General features: G+C 61.3%; 1 protein-coding gene across 1 annotated transcript in view; it reads left to right on the plus strand.

The window, feature by feature from the left end:
* Positions 1-16,752, plus strand: part of LOC144724722 (thyroid hormone receptor beta-like) — a 44,890-nt gene that overhangs the window by 13,741 nt on the left and 14,397 nt on the right. Inside the window, 5 exon segments of the mRNA XM_078604062.1 lie at positions 1,935-2,014; positions 7,647-7,771; positions 7,773-7,974; positions 11,518-11,624; positions 12,540-12,687. Of these exon segments, the coding sequence (XP_078460188.1) occupies positions 2,008-2,014; positions 7,647-7,771; positions 7,773-7,974; positions 11,518-11,624; positions 12,540-12,687 (589 nt within the window). The 5' untranslated portion in view covers positions 1,935-2,007.

Below are 16,752 nucleotides of genomic sequence, written 5' to 3' on the forward strand. Positions count from 1 at the left end.
CCCCTTTCCATGTCACTCCGGGCGCTGTGAAGGTGACACGGGCGCAAGAAAAAACCCGCACCGCTCACATTTATCTCGTTAAGCTCCTGAGCTGATTGGTTTATCGTGGAGGGGCGCCTCGCGCTCTGTTTTTTTATTTTTTATTTTGCGTAAAAAAAAACGAGATGAGAATGTCACACATTTCATCTGATGGCTGTCGGCCGGCACCGTAAGCGCTTCTCAAGATAAAAGCGAGTTAGGGATGAGAAATCCCGCGTAACGGTGATTAGAATTTTTATCCGGTTTAGAAATATATATTTTTTGGGAACGCGTGCGCCCGCTGGTGCGTGGTGCCCGACGCGCGAACGGGTTAACAACACAAAAATGCGTCTCAAATTGGAACCACGAGACGCATTCTTCCCCCCTCTCAACTCTAAATGTGTTTAATGTTTAATGCACTTGAAATGACTCCCAAGTCCGCAAAAAACCAAGACCAATTTCAGCGAGAGATAAAATCATCATTACCATTGTGGCAGATAACGGCCTTCAATAAAAATAAAATGATCCATTTAAAATTCCTGTCTAATCCTGTCATCTAAAAACGGCCGCTTTGCGAGCCCCCACTCCTCTCCCCCGCGACCCCACTCCCGTGTCTCACGTTGACATCTCTTTATGATTTCTGGAGTCTTCGCGGTCGCCGCCGATCGCTCGCTACGGCGCGTTCCAGTGACGCAGAGCCGGGCCGAGGCGTGAAATGGACGACGGGGCGCGCGGGACCGCGATGGCGTGCGTAGCCCCCCCCCCCCCCCCCCCCGTGTCGGAGCCAGCGAGTCTGTACGGTCCGCGGCCTGGCCGGCCCGCCTGCCCGCTCACGAAAGAGAGAGCGAGGGAGAGGGAGCGGACTATCGAGTGACACTTGCAGCTTTCATGAGCTGCGCTTTCCGTGGAAAAAGTCGGCTGACGGCTAATGATGTTTGGGTGCCAGATCTTCGTCGTAATTAGCCATCCCGCAGGCTGAACCGCACGGATGAGCAGCCCACTGTGGGTTGAGTAATGCGGAGAATATAGTTCAGACCGATCGACGCGCACGCTGCCACACGCACACATGCGCACACGCACACACGCACACACGCACCCCTTTCTAAGAGTCCTTCACCCCTCCCAACCCCTCTCAAGCCGTCACGGTTTGGTATGCCGGCCGACGAAGGCATTCGTAGAAGTGAGAACAAATCGCACTCAATAAAGACGTTCTCAATCGGATCGTAAAACACACACAGACATGCGCACGCACACGGCGAGATGCACAACGCACACAGACGGACGCACGCAAACACAGCCGCGCGCAAAACAAAGACGGTACGAATTGACACACACACAGAAGCACACACTCGCACAGATAGAGAGATGCTCAAGACACACAGACACAAGACACACACACAGACAAGCTTAAATCCACAGCAGCAGCAGCGTTGGCATCGTGTTATTTTAAACGTTGTCACAACCTCCCACGTGCCCCGGAGTAACGAGTGCCGGGACTCGCCGTGCGACCTAATGACCCCTGAGGGCTAAATAAAGATTGACACTCGCCGGTGCTCTCTCTCTCTCTCTGGTTGCCGCTGCGGGGCTGGCGAGCGGCCGCCTTGTTTTTGATTCACTTTGCTATTTAAAGAACAAACTCCGCGAGCCGTGCGGCCAGCGCCGCCGCGCTCGACGCCAGCCCGCGCGGCGACCCGCGTGGCGACGCCACCGCCCCCGAGCCGACCGCGTCGCTCGAGCGACCTCCGTCGCCGAGATGCGGCGGCGCGGCGTCCGCGTCCCCCGGGCGGGGGGGCGGCGTGCGGGGGCGGCGTGCGGGGGCGGGGGGTGGGGGGGCACGGCGAGTCGCGGAGGGGCGCGAGCGGAGCGGCCGCGCTCTGTGACGCTCGGTGGCCGCGTGGGCGCCTTGTCTCCCGCAGGAATGTCCGAGGGCTGAGGGCGCACGCCCCGAGATGGCCTTCGTCTTCGTCAGCCCCTCGTGAGCAGCTCCCGATGGCAGGTGAGCGTCACCGCATCCCCGCCCCCGCACCTCCCGACCTCCGACCCTTCGCTTGGCTCCGCCTCCCCCCCACCCCCTTTCCTCGTGCGGGCGTCGCGTGTCCGCCGGGGTCGCGCACGGGGGTCGCCTACGGGGGTCGCCTGAGAGAAAAACGGAGGCGGAGTTTGGTGGGAGTGGCAGCCCGCGTTGCTGCTGCTGCTGCTGCTGCGTTGGCAGCGGTGCACAAGCACGGTCAACAAAACAAGCCGGCACGTTCGCCGGCAACGCTGGGACCCGACGAGGAGAAGTGGCAGGAGGCGACGTATGGGCAGCAACGACAGCAGCAGCAGCAGCAGCCTTCCTTCCCCACAGACAGAGAGAGACTGGAGCCTAGACCACGGCAGTGAGGGTCGTCGCTGCACTTTGCTCTTCGTTTGTTCATGGGATTTTTTATTTTTTGCCTTCCGCCTAGAATGTTCTTGTGCATTTTAGACACCCCACTGATTTCTAATCATCCTCTTGCTTGCTTCTCAACAGATGATTGACTGCTGTCAAAGTGCATTGATATCGGGGGGAGAAGGCGGAGGCCTTGCATCTGGGGGATTGCTGTCTCTGTGGTTATAACAACAACAACAGCAACAATAATGGGTGGAGTAAATTTGGATTGCTTCTATGGTGGTCACCGACGAATTCCGGTTAGGCTGCTACTGTTGAACTCCATCCCTGTGCTGGGCACCTCCGGAAATACGTTTTGGTATTCACGTCACACGACGCTAAAACGAAGGAAGGCGCCGATGCGTTTCGCGGACGAGTGTAGTCTGGCGGTAGGGGGCTGTGTCGCCCTGCGTCATCCCCGCCGAGTGACTTCGATTCTGTCCCGGGTGCTCGGGTTGGCCGTCTCGATGTTGAGCGCCCCGTGCCGGGTCCCCGTCGATTGGACCCCGAGCGCAGCACGGAGCGCACGGCGCTGTCCCGGCTTCGCTCTCCGACTTGGCCGGCACCGCGGTAGAAAATCCCGACCACCTGGAATCGAGACTCCGCACGTTCCCACCCCCCCCCCCTCCTCGTGGAGGCGGAATATCAGGTTTGTTAGGGGCGGCGCTAAAAAACGCTTAAAGTGAAACGCGACCCCGGCGCAGCCGAAACATTGTTCCCCTTGTTGTTTGAGGTCCCCTAGGCACCGTTAAAACGAGTGTCATCAACCGCGCTCCGCGCCGACCTTGGGAAGGTAAAATTAGACGCTCCACGCCGCCGCCGCGTGGGCGTGCGGTGGACCTGGTCGAGCGTCGACGTGGATGCCGGTTATTGTTTTCCATTTGTTTGTCGTGACGTAGGAGCGGTGGGGGGGTTGCGGGGGAGCGGGGGGACGGCTCTCCTCGCGGGCTGTCCTGACACGCCGTGCCCGGCGTGGCACGGAGATCTCGAGCGCGGCCCACGAAGGTTTCCGCGTCGAAACGAACGGAAAGAAAATAAATCGGCGCTCGTCCGTTGGGCGCGAAACGTGCGGCCCGTGTGAGCGAAGGACGAGTCGCGTAACGCCGCGGACGAGCACGCCGTGTACAATTCGCGGCCGGTTGTGTTTACGTAGCGTCGAGATGTGACCGCCCATCGAGATGCAAAAATAGCCGACATATTTATTTTATAGAGGCAGTCAGTCATAGGCATCGTGATTAAAGGAATTCACAAGCCAATGGCCCACGACCGTATCACTTTCTCCCGACTATATATATTTAGCAAAACATTAACACATTCCAGGAATCGTACCGTTTTTCCGATGAAGCGCAGGAAGTTACAGATGTCACACGTCAAAAAAGTAAACACCGCCCTTTGCAGTAAGAACGTGGCAACGCTTCTGGGCCATATGGAATAACTGCGACCATCATCAAAGAAGCGGGACCAGCTGTCGGAACAAAGTTTGCGGAGCTATTTACTAAATGTCCTCACAGAAGTGAAATATCTCAGTTGTGGGATGGGTGCCCTCAATGCTGCCTCTGTGTGACTCGGGGCAGATTGAAGCAGCAGTCATCGCTTACAACCCCAGGCTAAAATTAAAATATTTCTCGTGAGATTTTAAAAAGACACCGACAAGACGGGAACAACAACGACGCGGAGTTCACACGAAGAGAGCGACGGAGGGGAGTGAGGCACCAGAAGATGTTTCGCCATCATACTGGAGGAGTCCGATGAGCTATGAAGCTCATTTTCACAGATGTCCGGATGAGCGTGCGCGGTGAGCTTCACAGCGACACCAGAGGGTGTTCGCCATGCGGACGAGTGGGCGCGGATGTAAAGTGGATGTTGCCGACAGCACGGCGATGGTGACGAGGAGTGGCCAACAGGGAACGGCTTTGGGGAGTGGCGACGCACAACGGCTGCAGAGTTCGGCTCAGGAGCGAGCGCGAACGTGGAGCTACGGTCGCAAACACGAACCAGTCCAGAGGGTTGGGAGTGGCGCTGTAGAGAGAGGGCGGTGAGGGTGGGGGAGTGGCGCTGTGGAGAGAGGCAGGTGAGGGTGGTGAGTGAACCCTCTCCCCGTGATCTGTCACTTAAACCGCCCTCTCGCCAGCGGCAGAAAAATACCGGAAATCGGCCAAACTCCGCGGCGCTGCTCATTAGCGGTCTCCTTTAATTGATTTCGGCGAGAGAAGCGGCGTGTGCGCTTGCGTGGGGGTTTGCGCTCGTGGGCCAGCACGCCTGGGCCCTCCAATTAAACCCCGAGCTGTCACCCGCACGGGAGACTGACTCGGCCCTGTTTGTCTTGCCCCCCACCACCACCCCACACGCTCACCACCACCACCACCACCCCCACACGCTCACCACCACCACCACAACCCCCACACGCTCACCACCACCACCACCACCACAACCCCCACACGCTCACCACCACCACCACCACCACCCCACACGCTCACCACCACCACCACAACCCCCACACGCTCACCACCACCACCACCACCACAACCCCCACACGCTCACACCGCCTCCTGCACACACACGACACTGCTGCGCCCTCCCCCACCGCCATTACAAGAAGCCGTGAACTTCTTGAGCAACGGACGCCGAGCGTTGGGCGAGCGGCGGCGCGCGAGTCGCCCGTCCGGCTGGCGCGGTGCGAGCTCGCACGCGGCGCGCGCGGACGAGACCGCTGGCAGACGCGCAGAACCCCCCCGTCGCGAAGCAGATGCTGGGGGGGCGGCGACGCGCCGCACCGGACGGCGCGGGGCCCGTGGAGTCGGGCGTCCGTGGCCGCCCTGGCGGTCGTGCCCACAGGGAACCGGACGGTCGTGCGGACCCCCTCCACCCCCCGCTGCAGCAGCCTACCGTACGCAGGCCTCAAGGCCGTTTATACGGAGGCCTCCGGTCCCTCGTATACAGAATACTCGGCCCTGGGTGCATGCGACCCTGCGGACACCCCCTACGCAGACTCTACCCCCCTACCCTCGGGCCGCGTGGCTCAGCGGGGGAGCGAGCGGCACACAGTGGGCAGGTGACGAGTTCAAACCCTTGTTGGGGCTTGGCTCGGCGCATCGTCTCGCCGCTCGCCAGGGACGTCAACAGTGGTGGTTCTTCGGAGAGATTCACCGCCACCGTAGGAATGTGGAATTTCCAACGCTGGCTCTGCTGGCTTTAACGTATTTTGACAAGATCTTAAAATCTCAAAGGACATCAACTAAAAGATCGTAATATACAGAATCCTCAAAAGAATCGTTCTTTACACACGCAATTCTCCCAAACCCCGATACACGAAGCCACAGAAACGCCGACGCACGAGAGCCACGCGACTGTCGCGGAGTGATGGCTGCCGTCTCGCGTAATTCCGTCACCGCCGAGGAGATGCCGTCAAACCCCCAATTACGCAATTACTCAACGACAATGGCAATTATTTTAATATATAAATAAAGCGGGAGATTGGAGGGCAGCACGCCGTGGTGTCACGCGCTCGTGACGGCAAACACGGCCAAGTGGGAGTTTACAGAACCCTCCCCCTCCGCCTCGTGAGTCCCAGCAGGCAGTCGATGGCGATCGATGCCGCGCTGATTTGAGTGTTACATTTTCATCTTCGCCATCGACAGAGTAAAATAAAAAATCGATGCCGTTCGGCGTGAGCGCGGCGGATCCGCGGGCATCGGTGAAGCGATTAGACCCGCGCGACGCTCGTCGCGTCCCAGCGATTTGTCCGCGTGCGCGCGTTTGCCGTTCCCCGCGCGAACCCCGATCGAAGGCCGCGTCGCCCGCCGGGCCGAGCCTCGACGGTCACGCCGGTCGCCCCCGGGCGACCGCCGCCGTCCGCCGGCGAGGGACGGCGCCGCCGCTCGATCCTGCCGAGCTGCGGGGCGCGGGGCGAGCGCCGGTACCGGAGCCAAGGCCGTTTGATTCCACGCGAGGCCTTTCGTGCGGTGGCTGGAGGGGGCGATGGAGGGGATGGCGGCGGAGGAGGAGGGGGAGAGCGCTCGCGAAGGGTTAATGTGGGGTGAAGGGAGGGCGGCGGGTGCCGCATGCGGAGGCTTCGACGCCGGTTCCGCCACGGGCTGCCGCTGCCGTGTCGGCGTTTGGCAGGCCGTGGTCACGACGCCTTGCTTCCCACCGCTCGGCGGTGCTGGCCGGATTGGTGGGGGTCCCACATTTTAATCGTCATCAAAAATAATTATCCACCCCATGCATCGGCCAATGGGGGTTGCTTAATCTTACTTCACGTTGGTCGGTGCATGTTGCTGAAGGTAGGGAGAGGCCTAGGTTCGGCCTGGTTGAGATATTGCTCACCACTGATGTTAGCTGTGGCCAGGAATAAATGGTAGGATGCCGGCTGCATCGTGCGGTGCGCTGACCACTGCGCCGCTGCTGTTTTGCTCTGTCTTGGGGTGCGACCAAACATTGATTTGCAGTGGATTACAATGACATTCTATTAAAACAACAAAACTAAACAACATTCTCCAGAGAGAAAACACTAAATAGCGGAATTATCGAATCTCAAGATGTGAACCATTGAGTCGCAAGATGTGAATCTTATTGAGTCGCAAGGTTATCCATTGAGTCTCAAGATGTGAATCTCATTGAGTCTCAAGATGTGAATCGTGCTGCAATATCCCGTTGGTTGCGAGGGTGCCAGCACACACAGGCTTCTCGCCACACGTCCCGGATCTCGGCGCGCAGGGCGGCTCCCGTCCCTGCGGGCCGTGCCGTGCCGCGGTTTCCACGTCCACCACAGTCCTCGCGTGCGACACGCGGTGTGTCGTGAGTTCTCTACCGAGACGGGAAGGTCGTGAGAGATGACGATGCGGGCCCCGAGGAGGAGGAGGGCGGCAGGCGTGGGGGTGGGGAGCCTCTGCTGCTCAACAACAACGAGATCATTCACCGCAGCCCGGGTTCCTGTCGGCAGAACAGAGCGGCCGCTGGCTATGGTTTTAATAATAATAGTAGCAGTAGCAGTAGTGCGCGAACCACCGCGATTCCCTGCCACAGATGACATCGGTGGCAAGTTCTGCTGTTGGGTACGGCGGCAATCTGTTCAGGTGCTCGATGCAAATGTCTGCTTCGGCAGAGAGAGTTCGTGGAGGTCGGCTGACCGCAGTGGTTTTACTGCACGGTCCATAGTGTGGGCTGCACGGCCACACCCGTCGCACTTCATAACCCCCCCCCCCCGCTCCGTTTGCAGGCACGAGCGGGACACGCGGCGGCCGGGGGGGCCGGGGACGGGGGGGCGCCGGCTCCCGCTGCAAGCGCGAGCGCCCCCCGAAGCGCCCGGCCGACGACGACGACGAGGGCGACGACCTGCCGGCGGGGGGGGGGCGGGGGGGGCGGCGGGGCGGGCGGCGGGGGGGGCGCGACGAGCTGCCCCTCCTTCGCCTCCTCCTCGTCGTCGTCCTGCTCCTCCACGGACGAGCGGGTGCCGCCCTTCGCCGCGCCGCTCCTCGCCGGCAGCAGCAGCGGCTGCGAGAGCCCCGGCTCGCCGAGTCGCGGGGAGTCCAGCAAGAAGCTGAAAGGTACGGCTCGCGCGTCCGCCCCGCCGCCCCCGCCGCGGCCCCCCCGCCGCCCCCCCGCGGCCCCCGCCAGGCCGTCTCTGCCGCCGGGCCAGGACGCCGGTCGAGGTGATGCTCGTTTCCCGTTTACAGCCCTGGAGCTGGCGGTAGAAATTCTACATTTTTATGGCCGGGGAGGTGTGGGAGGGGCGAGTCTATCCATAGCACAACCGTTATCGGCTTCTCCGCGTTGTGGTGCTCGTAATCCATTTCACCGCGCGCCGATCAAAGCAAAAATTGCGTCGAATGTTTTTGTGGTGCGGCAAAAGGGCCGAAGACTCCGCGGCGGCGTCCCGCAGGAGTCGGTAGGGTCGGCACGCGTGGCACGCCGCGTGGCACGGTGCGCGTGACGCGCATTATAACATGGCCATCGATTTATATCTCACCGTCGTGTGACGCTCTGCTCGTAATTAAACCGGCAGGCAGCCACATCACCCCGGGGGCGTCCGCGGCTGACGGACGGGCGGCGGATGAACGACGGGCGGCGAAACGAGTTTGAGCTTGGGGACCGCGGGGGGAGGCGATAGGAGGGGGGGGTTGCGGTTTTGGGAGGGCGGCGCGCGGCGCCCCCTTGCCGAACCGCGTCGCTTCGGGACCGGTTTCGGTAACCGGGTGCCGCGGGACGCCCGCGAGCGACCCGGTGAAAGCGATGCCCTCAACTCCATCTCGCCGGGCGGCGCACGTCACGCTTGGCAGAGCGAATGAATAAGTTAGTAGCTCTCGGCGGCGGGCCGTGGGCTTTCCCGGAATCCGCCTTGCCGTGACCTCTCCCCGCTCGGTGCCACGCAGTCGGCGGCACCGCGAGGCTCGCGGCGGAGCGCGGCCCCCGGCGGCCTCCAAGGATCCGAGCTCCGCGTGACCTCGGAGGCCGCTGGCACCGAGGATCCCGTGGGGGGGGGGGGGGGGGGGGTGGGGGGGCGTCGCAGCGGCAGGTGTTGGCGGCTGTCCGCGCGAGCGCTGCCTTGCTCGCACTTTGCCAGCGGCTTTAAAAACTTTTTGTAAGCGCGGGTATTGGGTGTAGCGGGTTTTGGGTGTAGCGGGTTTTGGGTGTTGCGGGTTTTGGGTGTAGCGGGTATTGGGTGTAGCGGGTATTGGGTGTAGCGGGTTTTGGGTGTTGCGGGTATTGGGTGTAGCGGGTAAGACAATCTTGCCGCGATTTACGACCGTAATAATAAATTCCCTTTTATACAATCGAATAAACCCCAATTAGTGTCGAGGATTCTTTTCGAGGCAGGGCTCGTGCTGGATTGTTTTGCCGGTTATTCCAGATGTTTTTTTCCATACGGATGAAACCGGTTGGCCCAGCGTAGGTCCTTTGCCTCCGAGTGGACAACTCAACCTCGGCACGGACGGCTCCGCTGCAAACCGAACCTCCGCGGGGCGTCTCTCAGCAGACCCTGCCAGAAGAACGCAGCCCGGTCCCACCGGCACCGACGCCGACGCCGACTCGGCGTGCGGCGGCACGAGTCCGTCGAGCTGCGTGCGTTTAAACGCGGCACGTCCACGCGCATCGCTTCAAAGAAAGCGACCGAAATTGGCGGTCGTCCGAGCGTGCCGCGCACCACCCCGGAGCGGCTCGCCGGTGCCGCGTGATGTCGTCTGGTTCAGCGGAACCACGCCGCTTCGTTTGCCGTCCCCGGGCGAGTTTGGTTCTCGGCGCGACCCCGGTCCCCGCGCGGGCGACCGCTCTGTGCCGTCCCCATGGGACGGCTCGCAGCTGGGCCTCGCCGCACGGGCCGTTGGCGTAATTGGGTACCGCCCGCCCGCCCGCCGCCATGCGACCCGGCAGGGTTTGATCCACGAGGCCACCCACTCGGCCGACTCGGATCCGGAGTCTCTTCTCCCCACGGGGGGCGGCCGCTGGGAGCAGCCGGGGAATCCGAATTCATTCCTCAACAAAGTTTTCTGAGTTTCCTTTGTCGCTTTCACGGTGGGGCGGGTGGGAAAAAAATAATTAAAATTGTAATAACAATAATTACTGCTCGAATGGCAAGTGGAATTATTCCGAGCGCCCGTGCCAGCTTTTTTATTTCCTGACCGTCGAATGCCACGAAAAACTTAAAACAACAGTTTTTTAGCGGAGAGTGTTCGATGCCGGAGAGCTGCACTGAGGATTCCGCGTTTTTATTGGGGCGCCGGCATGGCGGATGCCAGCCAAGACTCGCGTTGGCACGTTAGCGCCGCGCCGCCGCCATCGCTCCCCATCGTCACTCGCCGCTCTGTCGGCGATCGACGCTACGCGGCCTTTACATCTCGGCACGATGCGTCGACGTAACAGCTCGAGAATCGGTCGGCGCCTGCGAGCGGCAGAGGGCGCCGTCTCTCGGCACGGGGTCACACGAGTTCTCCAGCGCCGGCTCCGCCGCCGGCGCTCCGCTCGTGTTGGCCGCGTCCTGTGCACCCCTCCCCCCTCCCGTCCGCACCCTGAGCGTGCTTCCGCGGAGCGCGGTTGGCAGTCGCCGCGCTTGGAAGGTCGCCCAAGCCGTGAGCTGCGCCGATCCCCGCAGCGGGCACGGGCTGCCCCGCTTGGCAGCCAGCGCCGGCTGGGTCGCCGCCACCCGCTACCGCTCCCCTCCGCCCCGCCCCCTTCCAGCCCGGAGCTCTTTCAAAAGCTGTTTTTCGTCAAGCGTAGATTTCGTGAATAGATAATGTTTTTGGGGGCTTTCAGTTTCTCTTCAGGTTGTTGCCAATTTGCGATCTCTGCTGCCGCGTGCAGCGGCTCGGTCCGTGCCATCGGTCCCCACCCCCCCCCCCCCGTTTCCTCTCCCCTTGTCCCCCACCCACGTCCCGCCTCCACCCCCACGCAGTAGAGCGAGAAATGTCAAAACGATATCTAAAATGCCTCGTGTCTTCTCGGCATTCAAGTCCAACTGTTGTGGTTGTCATTGACTGCATTGTTTAACACACGGTGTCCGCGCGCGCTATGAATGTGCGTTGTGTGTGCCTGCGTGCGGCGGCGGCCCACGCTGCCCCTTCCCCGTTCCCCCACACCCCTCACCCCCACCAGGGGGTGAGGGGTGGGGGGGAACAGACAGCGCGGTGCGGCGCTGGGAATCGCGCCACGCTGCGTCAGACCGGTTCGGCCGTCACCCCCTCAAAATACAACCCCCGCCTCCCCCCCCCGACGTGCCGTTCAAACGCTCGCGCCAGCGGGACTCTGATTCTGTTACTCGGCCGGAGCGCTGTCACGAGCCGTCCGGCAGGGGGGGGCGCGAGGGGCCAACTCGGGCCCACGTAGCTCGCCACTCGGCGTGATTGAGCGCACGCGCGCAAATGCGCACGGTGCGTGTCAAAGTGCGCGTGTGTGCACGTGGAAAAGGATGTCTGAACCACTCCTGAGCCCCTCCCCTCGGTCGACTTGGCCTTAAATGGCGCAAACCCCCGGCGGGACCACCAACCATTTGAGCGCCACGCCGGCTGTAATAGGCGCTCGCTGACCGCACTGGTCACCGACGGTCTTTGTAAACGGCCACCCGGGGGGGGTCTGTGTGTGCGCATGCGTTCCAGCAGGAGGCTACATCCCCAGCTACCTGGAGAAGGACGAGCCGTGCGTGGTGTGCGGGGACAAGGCCACGGGCTACCACTACCGCTGCATCACCTGTGAGGGCTGCAAGGTGATTCCCATAGGTGTCGCCCAGGCTGCCCGCCGCCCGCTCGTCCGCCCGCTCGTCCGCCCGCTCGTCCGCCCGTTCGCTCGCCCGCTTGCTCACTCGCCCGCTTGCTCACCCTCTTGGTCGTCCGCCCCCTCACTCTCCCGTTCACTCGCCCACCCGCTCACCCAATTGCCTGCCTGCCCAACCCACCCACCCACCCACTCACTCCCCCCCCACAGTTGTATAGACAGGAAGAGGCAAATGTAATTCACCACCGCCGCCGCACAAATTGATAAATTAAACAGCATCGGGCGTTTCTCGGTAACGCGGTCGAGCAGCACTTTTGAGAAAGGCATTCATCTGCATTACGGTGCCCATGAAGGTGCTCTTTGTTTCTCAAAAAAAACAACAACGGCGATTGAGCCAAAAGCTTCTGCAGATCTCGCCGGGCCGAGAGCTCATTCCTGCGCGCAGGCCGGCGTGCTCGGGCTGAGTGACACCCGCGCCGCTTGCTCCCCGGCCCCGTGCCGCTGCGCGGTCCGCCGAGAGCCGCCCGTGCTCAATTTAATTTGAGGCCAAATTGATTTTGACTGCGGGGCCTCGCAGCCTCGCGGGGCTCGGGACCGGGGGGTGGAGGGGGCGGCCGCTGCCGTCCCCGACGCGCCGGCGCCGGGCTCGGGGCGGGGGAGTGGGCGGGCCGAGCCGCGGTTTTAGTCATCGATTACTCAAATCGCCGGATAAACAAAATATATCGGGGGGGTAGAAAAAACTCTCGCCTCTGTTCCCATTCGTGCCGTTGGACGGGAGGTGACGCGCGGAGCTCGACGGCGCCGGCGTCGCGCTGGGCGGAATCGCTTCCTCTCCCGTGCTGCTATCGGTGATGCCATCGCCAGCCATTCACTTCCGGCGTGTCTCTCCGTACGTCCGTCCATCCAGGGGTTTTTCCGGCGCACGATCCAGAAGAAGCTGCACCCGTCGTACGCCTGCAAGTTCGGCGGCCGCTGCGCCGTGGACCGGGTGACTCGCAACCAGTGCCAGGAGTGCCGCTTCCGCAAGTGCTTGGCTGCCGGGATGGCGGCCGACTGTGAGTGTTACGGGCGGTGGGCAAAGCGAACGGGTGGGACAGGATAGCGCGTGTGTGTGTCTGTGTGTGTGTCTGTGTGTGTGTCTGTGTGTGTGTCTGTGTGTGTGTCTGTGTGTGTGTCTGTGTGTGTGTCTGTGTGTGTGTCTGTGTGTGTGTCTGTGTGTGTGTCTGTGTGTGTGTCTGTGTGTGTGTCTGTGTGTGTGTCTGTGTGTGTGTCTGTGTGTGTGTCTGTGTGTGTGTGTGAGTGTGTCTGTGAGTGTGTCTGTGTGTGTGTCTGTGTGTGTGTCTGTGTGTGTGTCTGTGTGTGTGTCTGTGTGTGTGTCTGTGTGTGTGTGTTGGCACAGTAGAGGGCACAGGTGGTGCATCGGCCAGTCGACCCGTGGCACCCGGATCTGTCCCGTTTCCTCCTACCAGCGGGCGTTCGACACCTCACATAGACTTAACGTGCACATAGCCTGGCACAAGCGTAGTGGCGAATGGCGGTTGTTGTCGTTGTTGTTTCTGTGTGGGTTGACTGACAGACCAAGGTGTTACAGGTTGCCTGATCGTCAACATGTAACACCGCGGTCTGACCCATGACCTCCTGTCACCTTGGTATGTATTTTGACCTCCTACAGCGAGTCACATGGCCTGGCTAGGTACACTTATAGTGTTTTGGTAACACCATCACCGCTCGATGACCTGGTAGGTAGCGCACTGCGCTATGAACCTGGCTGCCCGAGTTCAATTCCTGGCCATGGCTGACATTCAGGGGCGATTATCTGACTCAATCACTGGAACTTCCCGAGGTCAACCAAGCCTGAAATGAGTACCTGCTGCTGCAGTGTGTGAGCATCAGCACTGGGGAGAGACAAAGGTGGCCGGACGTACGCCACGCCAGCCTTAAGAGGCGGGCTACGCGCGGGGAGGACCTTTGTGTGCGAGAGAGAGGGGGGCACGAGAGGCATTACAGAAAGATCTCATTCCCGTAATGATTTAAGCGCGATGATTGAAAATGCCCTCCAGCTCTCGCCTGGTTACGATCGTCGGGATTCGCGTTGGGGGTGGCGGTGGGGGTGGTTGGTGGGGTTGGGCGCTGGGGGTGGGGGGCGGCCGCAGAGTGAACTCGGGACGGACGTGACGAGCGGCGAGGGTTGGCGCTCTGGTCACTGGGACGCGGCGCGACCCCGGCGCCCGGCATTCCCTCTCCCCCGCGAGACAAATGGGCTGCACGGGAAAGGGAAGGGAGCTTTTATTGCTACCGATTGAAATGCATGAATTCAGCCTTGCATGTAATGTGCCCTTCAGACTTCCCTTAACGAATGACAGATGTTCCCATATCGGTTTTTTTTTTTCAAACGATCAATTCCTCCCTCTCACGTGGCCAAATTAAACCCGAAATTTATCAAGCGGCCGGTCAGAACTCGCCAAACCCACGGCCGGCGCGGTGAATTTGTGCCGATATTTCATCTGCCGTTGCCACCGTCGTCGTCGTCCTCCTCCTCGCCCACGCCGCTCGACGCGTTCCGCCCGTTTCTCCTTCTCCCGACGGCGACACGACAACAAATCAACGCGGCCGCCACACGCCGCCCGTGAGGGCCGCCACCCGCACCGCCCCCTCTGCTCTCCACGCGGGGAGCAGAGGGGGCCGGGTGTGTCTGCAGAATCAGAATATTTGTTTATACTGCCGGAAGAATCCGATGAGCTATTGAGCTCTTTTTCATAGATGTCCAGTAGGGGCGGGTACGAACGTTACTACGACAAACATGGTCGTAGTGCACAGTGCAACACATCACCCAGACATGTACAAATCAACTAAACCATCCCCGTCCTACCAGGCAAGGGCCACTGAGGTATTCACTTTCAGAAGCCACCTGGACCATCATTTGGACATTTATAGCACCAAAATAATCCAAATAATCTTAATGGACGTTTCTAAATGTGGAGGGAAAACCACACGACCACGGGGAGAGAGACACGCACACTCCGAATATACAGCAGGGTCGGGATCGAACCCACGACCTCCTGCATACCGCCCACCGCGAACCTCCAGCCCCCCGTCGCCCTTCGCCGCCCCCCCCCCCAGCAGCACCGCCCTCCTGTGGGTTTCACCCAGAGGGAATGGGGAGGCCCCCCGGTTTGTTTGAGCGCACGGAGGGTGCGGAGGGAGCGGAGGGTGCAGGCCAGGGGACCGCCGCTCGCCGCGTCCGTTTACGCTTCGTCTCTCCGCGCCCCGGCCGCGGCGCGGACGAATTAATGCGAGTTTTACCAAGAAAATAAAGAACTGAAGAGCCACAGCTCTCTCTCTCTCGTTTCCCCCGCTCTTCTCTCTAAAAGAGAAGCGAAGCTCCCCTCCGCTGCCCGCGCGTAAATCATTGGCACCTGGTGGAGGGCGCGGGGGGGATCCGGGCTGAGCCGGCTCTGCGGGGGATCGCGAGAGGGGACGCGGGAGAGATTGCGTGCGACCTCGTGGAGGGAGCGGGGGGAGGGGAGCAGGGGTGTGGAGGAGAGCGACGGAGAGACAGGAGAGAGGGAGGAGGGGCAGGGAGCGTGGAGGAGAGGGGGCGGCGGGAGAGGTCAGAGCGCAGGTGACGCGGCGTGCCGCGGGGGAGCGGAAGGGGGACGGCCCGACCGACGGAGGGGCCGACGTCGAGGGCGGTGCGGGGGGCGGGGGACGGGAGGTCGGAGTGGGAGAGGGCAGCACAGGTGAGAGGGCAGCAGCGGCGGGGCAGCCGAGGAGAGTGCGGCGCCGCCCCCGCGCTCCCCCCGTCGCCCCGATCTCTCTCCCGATGGCCGATCCTCACCAGCTGCGGCCGATCGGCACAGCTGCCGCCGAAACCCTATCCTCCGTGCTGCGCGGCAGCCCGGCCTCCTCAAGCCGCCCGACATCCACCCTAATAAGTCCCGAATGCACCGCGAGTCTGCCTCAATTATCTTTTGTTTCGCATCTATTTTGGCAGCGCGAAGGTTGGGGTGGTGGTGGGGAGGGCGGGTGGGTCTGGCGGTCGCGGGTCGCGTGAGCTCCGTGCTCACCGAGAGAAATGTGGACGAAACGTGCGCTCGTTCCACTCGGCTAGCGCCCCTCCACCGCCGTCCCCCCACCTCAAACCGACTCGATTCGCGGTATTTTGCATCTTTCTAAAGTTCAATGAGCGGCGAGCAGCTTTTATTAATATTGCACGAGACGCGGCGGCCATCATCGTGGTCGGTCTGGCTTACGAGCGCGGCCTCAGTCGACGCGCCTGCGGACCCGGGAGGTAGAGTTGGTTTTGATTTCAGTCGCGCCGTATTTTATTTCTCCTCCTTCTCGAGCCCCACCGTCCAACCCGATGCACGGATTCGGCTCGGACGCCGCGGCCCCTCGTAGCCGCGAGCGCCAAGGGAGCCGCCGCGTGTCAAAAGGAGGGGGCCGCGGTGAGCCGCGCGCCCCCTTTTACGCACGGGGTGGGGAGCCCGTGTGGGAGACGTGGGCGGCCGATGGAGCGGAGGCCACTCCAGAACGTGAACGTAAACAACGAAGGCCGCTGCTCAATGAAGATCGGCAGCAACTTGAGGAAACGTCGCCCGTCCTTGCCGCCGCGTCGTCACACGGCGGCCATCGTCACCGCTGTGTTGGTGGTCGTCGTCGGTGACCTTTGCCTTGGTGTCAGCGGCAGCGTCTCGGTTTCCGATTGGCTCGGCGTGATCATCGTTACCGTTAATGCAAGTAATGGATATTGCTTTAAAAGAGTCCGTGTGCTATGTGTAACGGGTTGAGTTAATTTTGAGATGAAGGGAGACCAGGGTCACTGCAGTTGCACGGGGGCAGTTTTGCTCATTGAAATGTAGTGTTGAGTAATATTACAATTTGAGAGTTGGGCCATGACATCAGCGAATAGCATGCATTATGATATTACCCAACCAGCCATCCACCCAACCCAGCAATTCATCTGTCCTGGCATCTCTCCAGTCACCCATCCACGCATCCAACAACCATCCATCCACCCCCCGCTCTCACTCGGCCACGCATCCTCCGAATGAACGAACCGTGCATCTAGCCACCAATGTAACCAGCCAGTCACTGACCCAGTCACCCATCCAACAAGC

The sequence above is a fragment of the Lampetra planeri genome, chromosome 21 (genome assembly GCF_965212315.1).
Source record: "Lampetra planeri chromosome 21, kcLamPlan1.2.h2, whole genome shotgun sequence".
NCBI classification, from domain to species: Eukaryota; Metazoa; Chordata; class Hyperoartia; order Petromyzontiformes; family Petromyzontidae; genus Lampetra; species Lampetra planeri.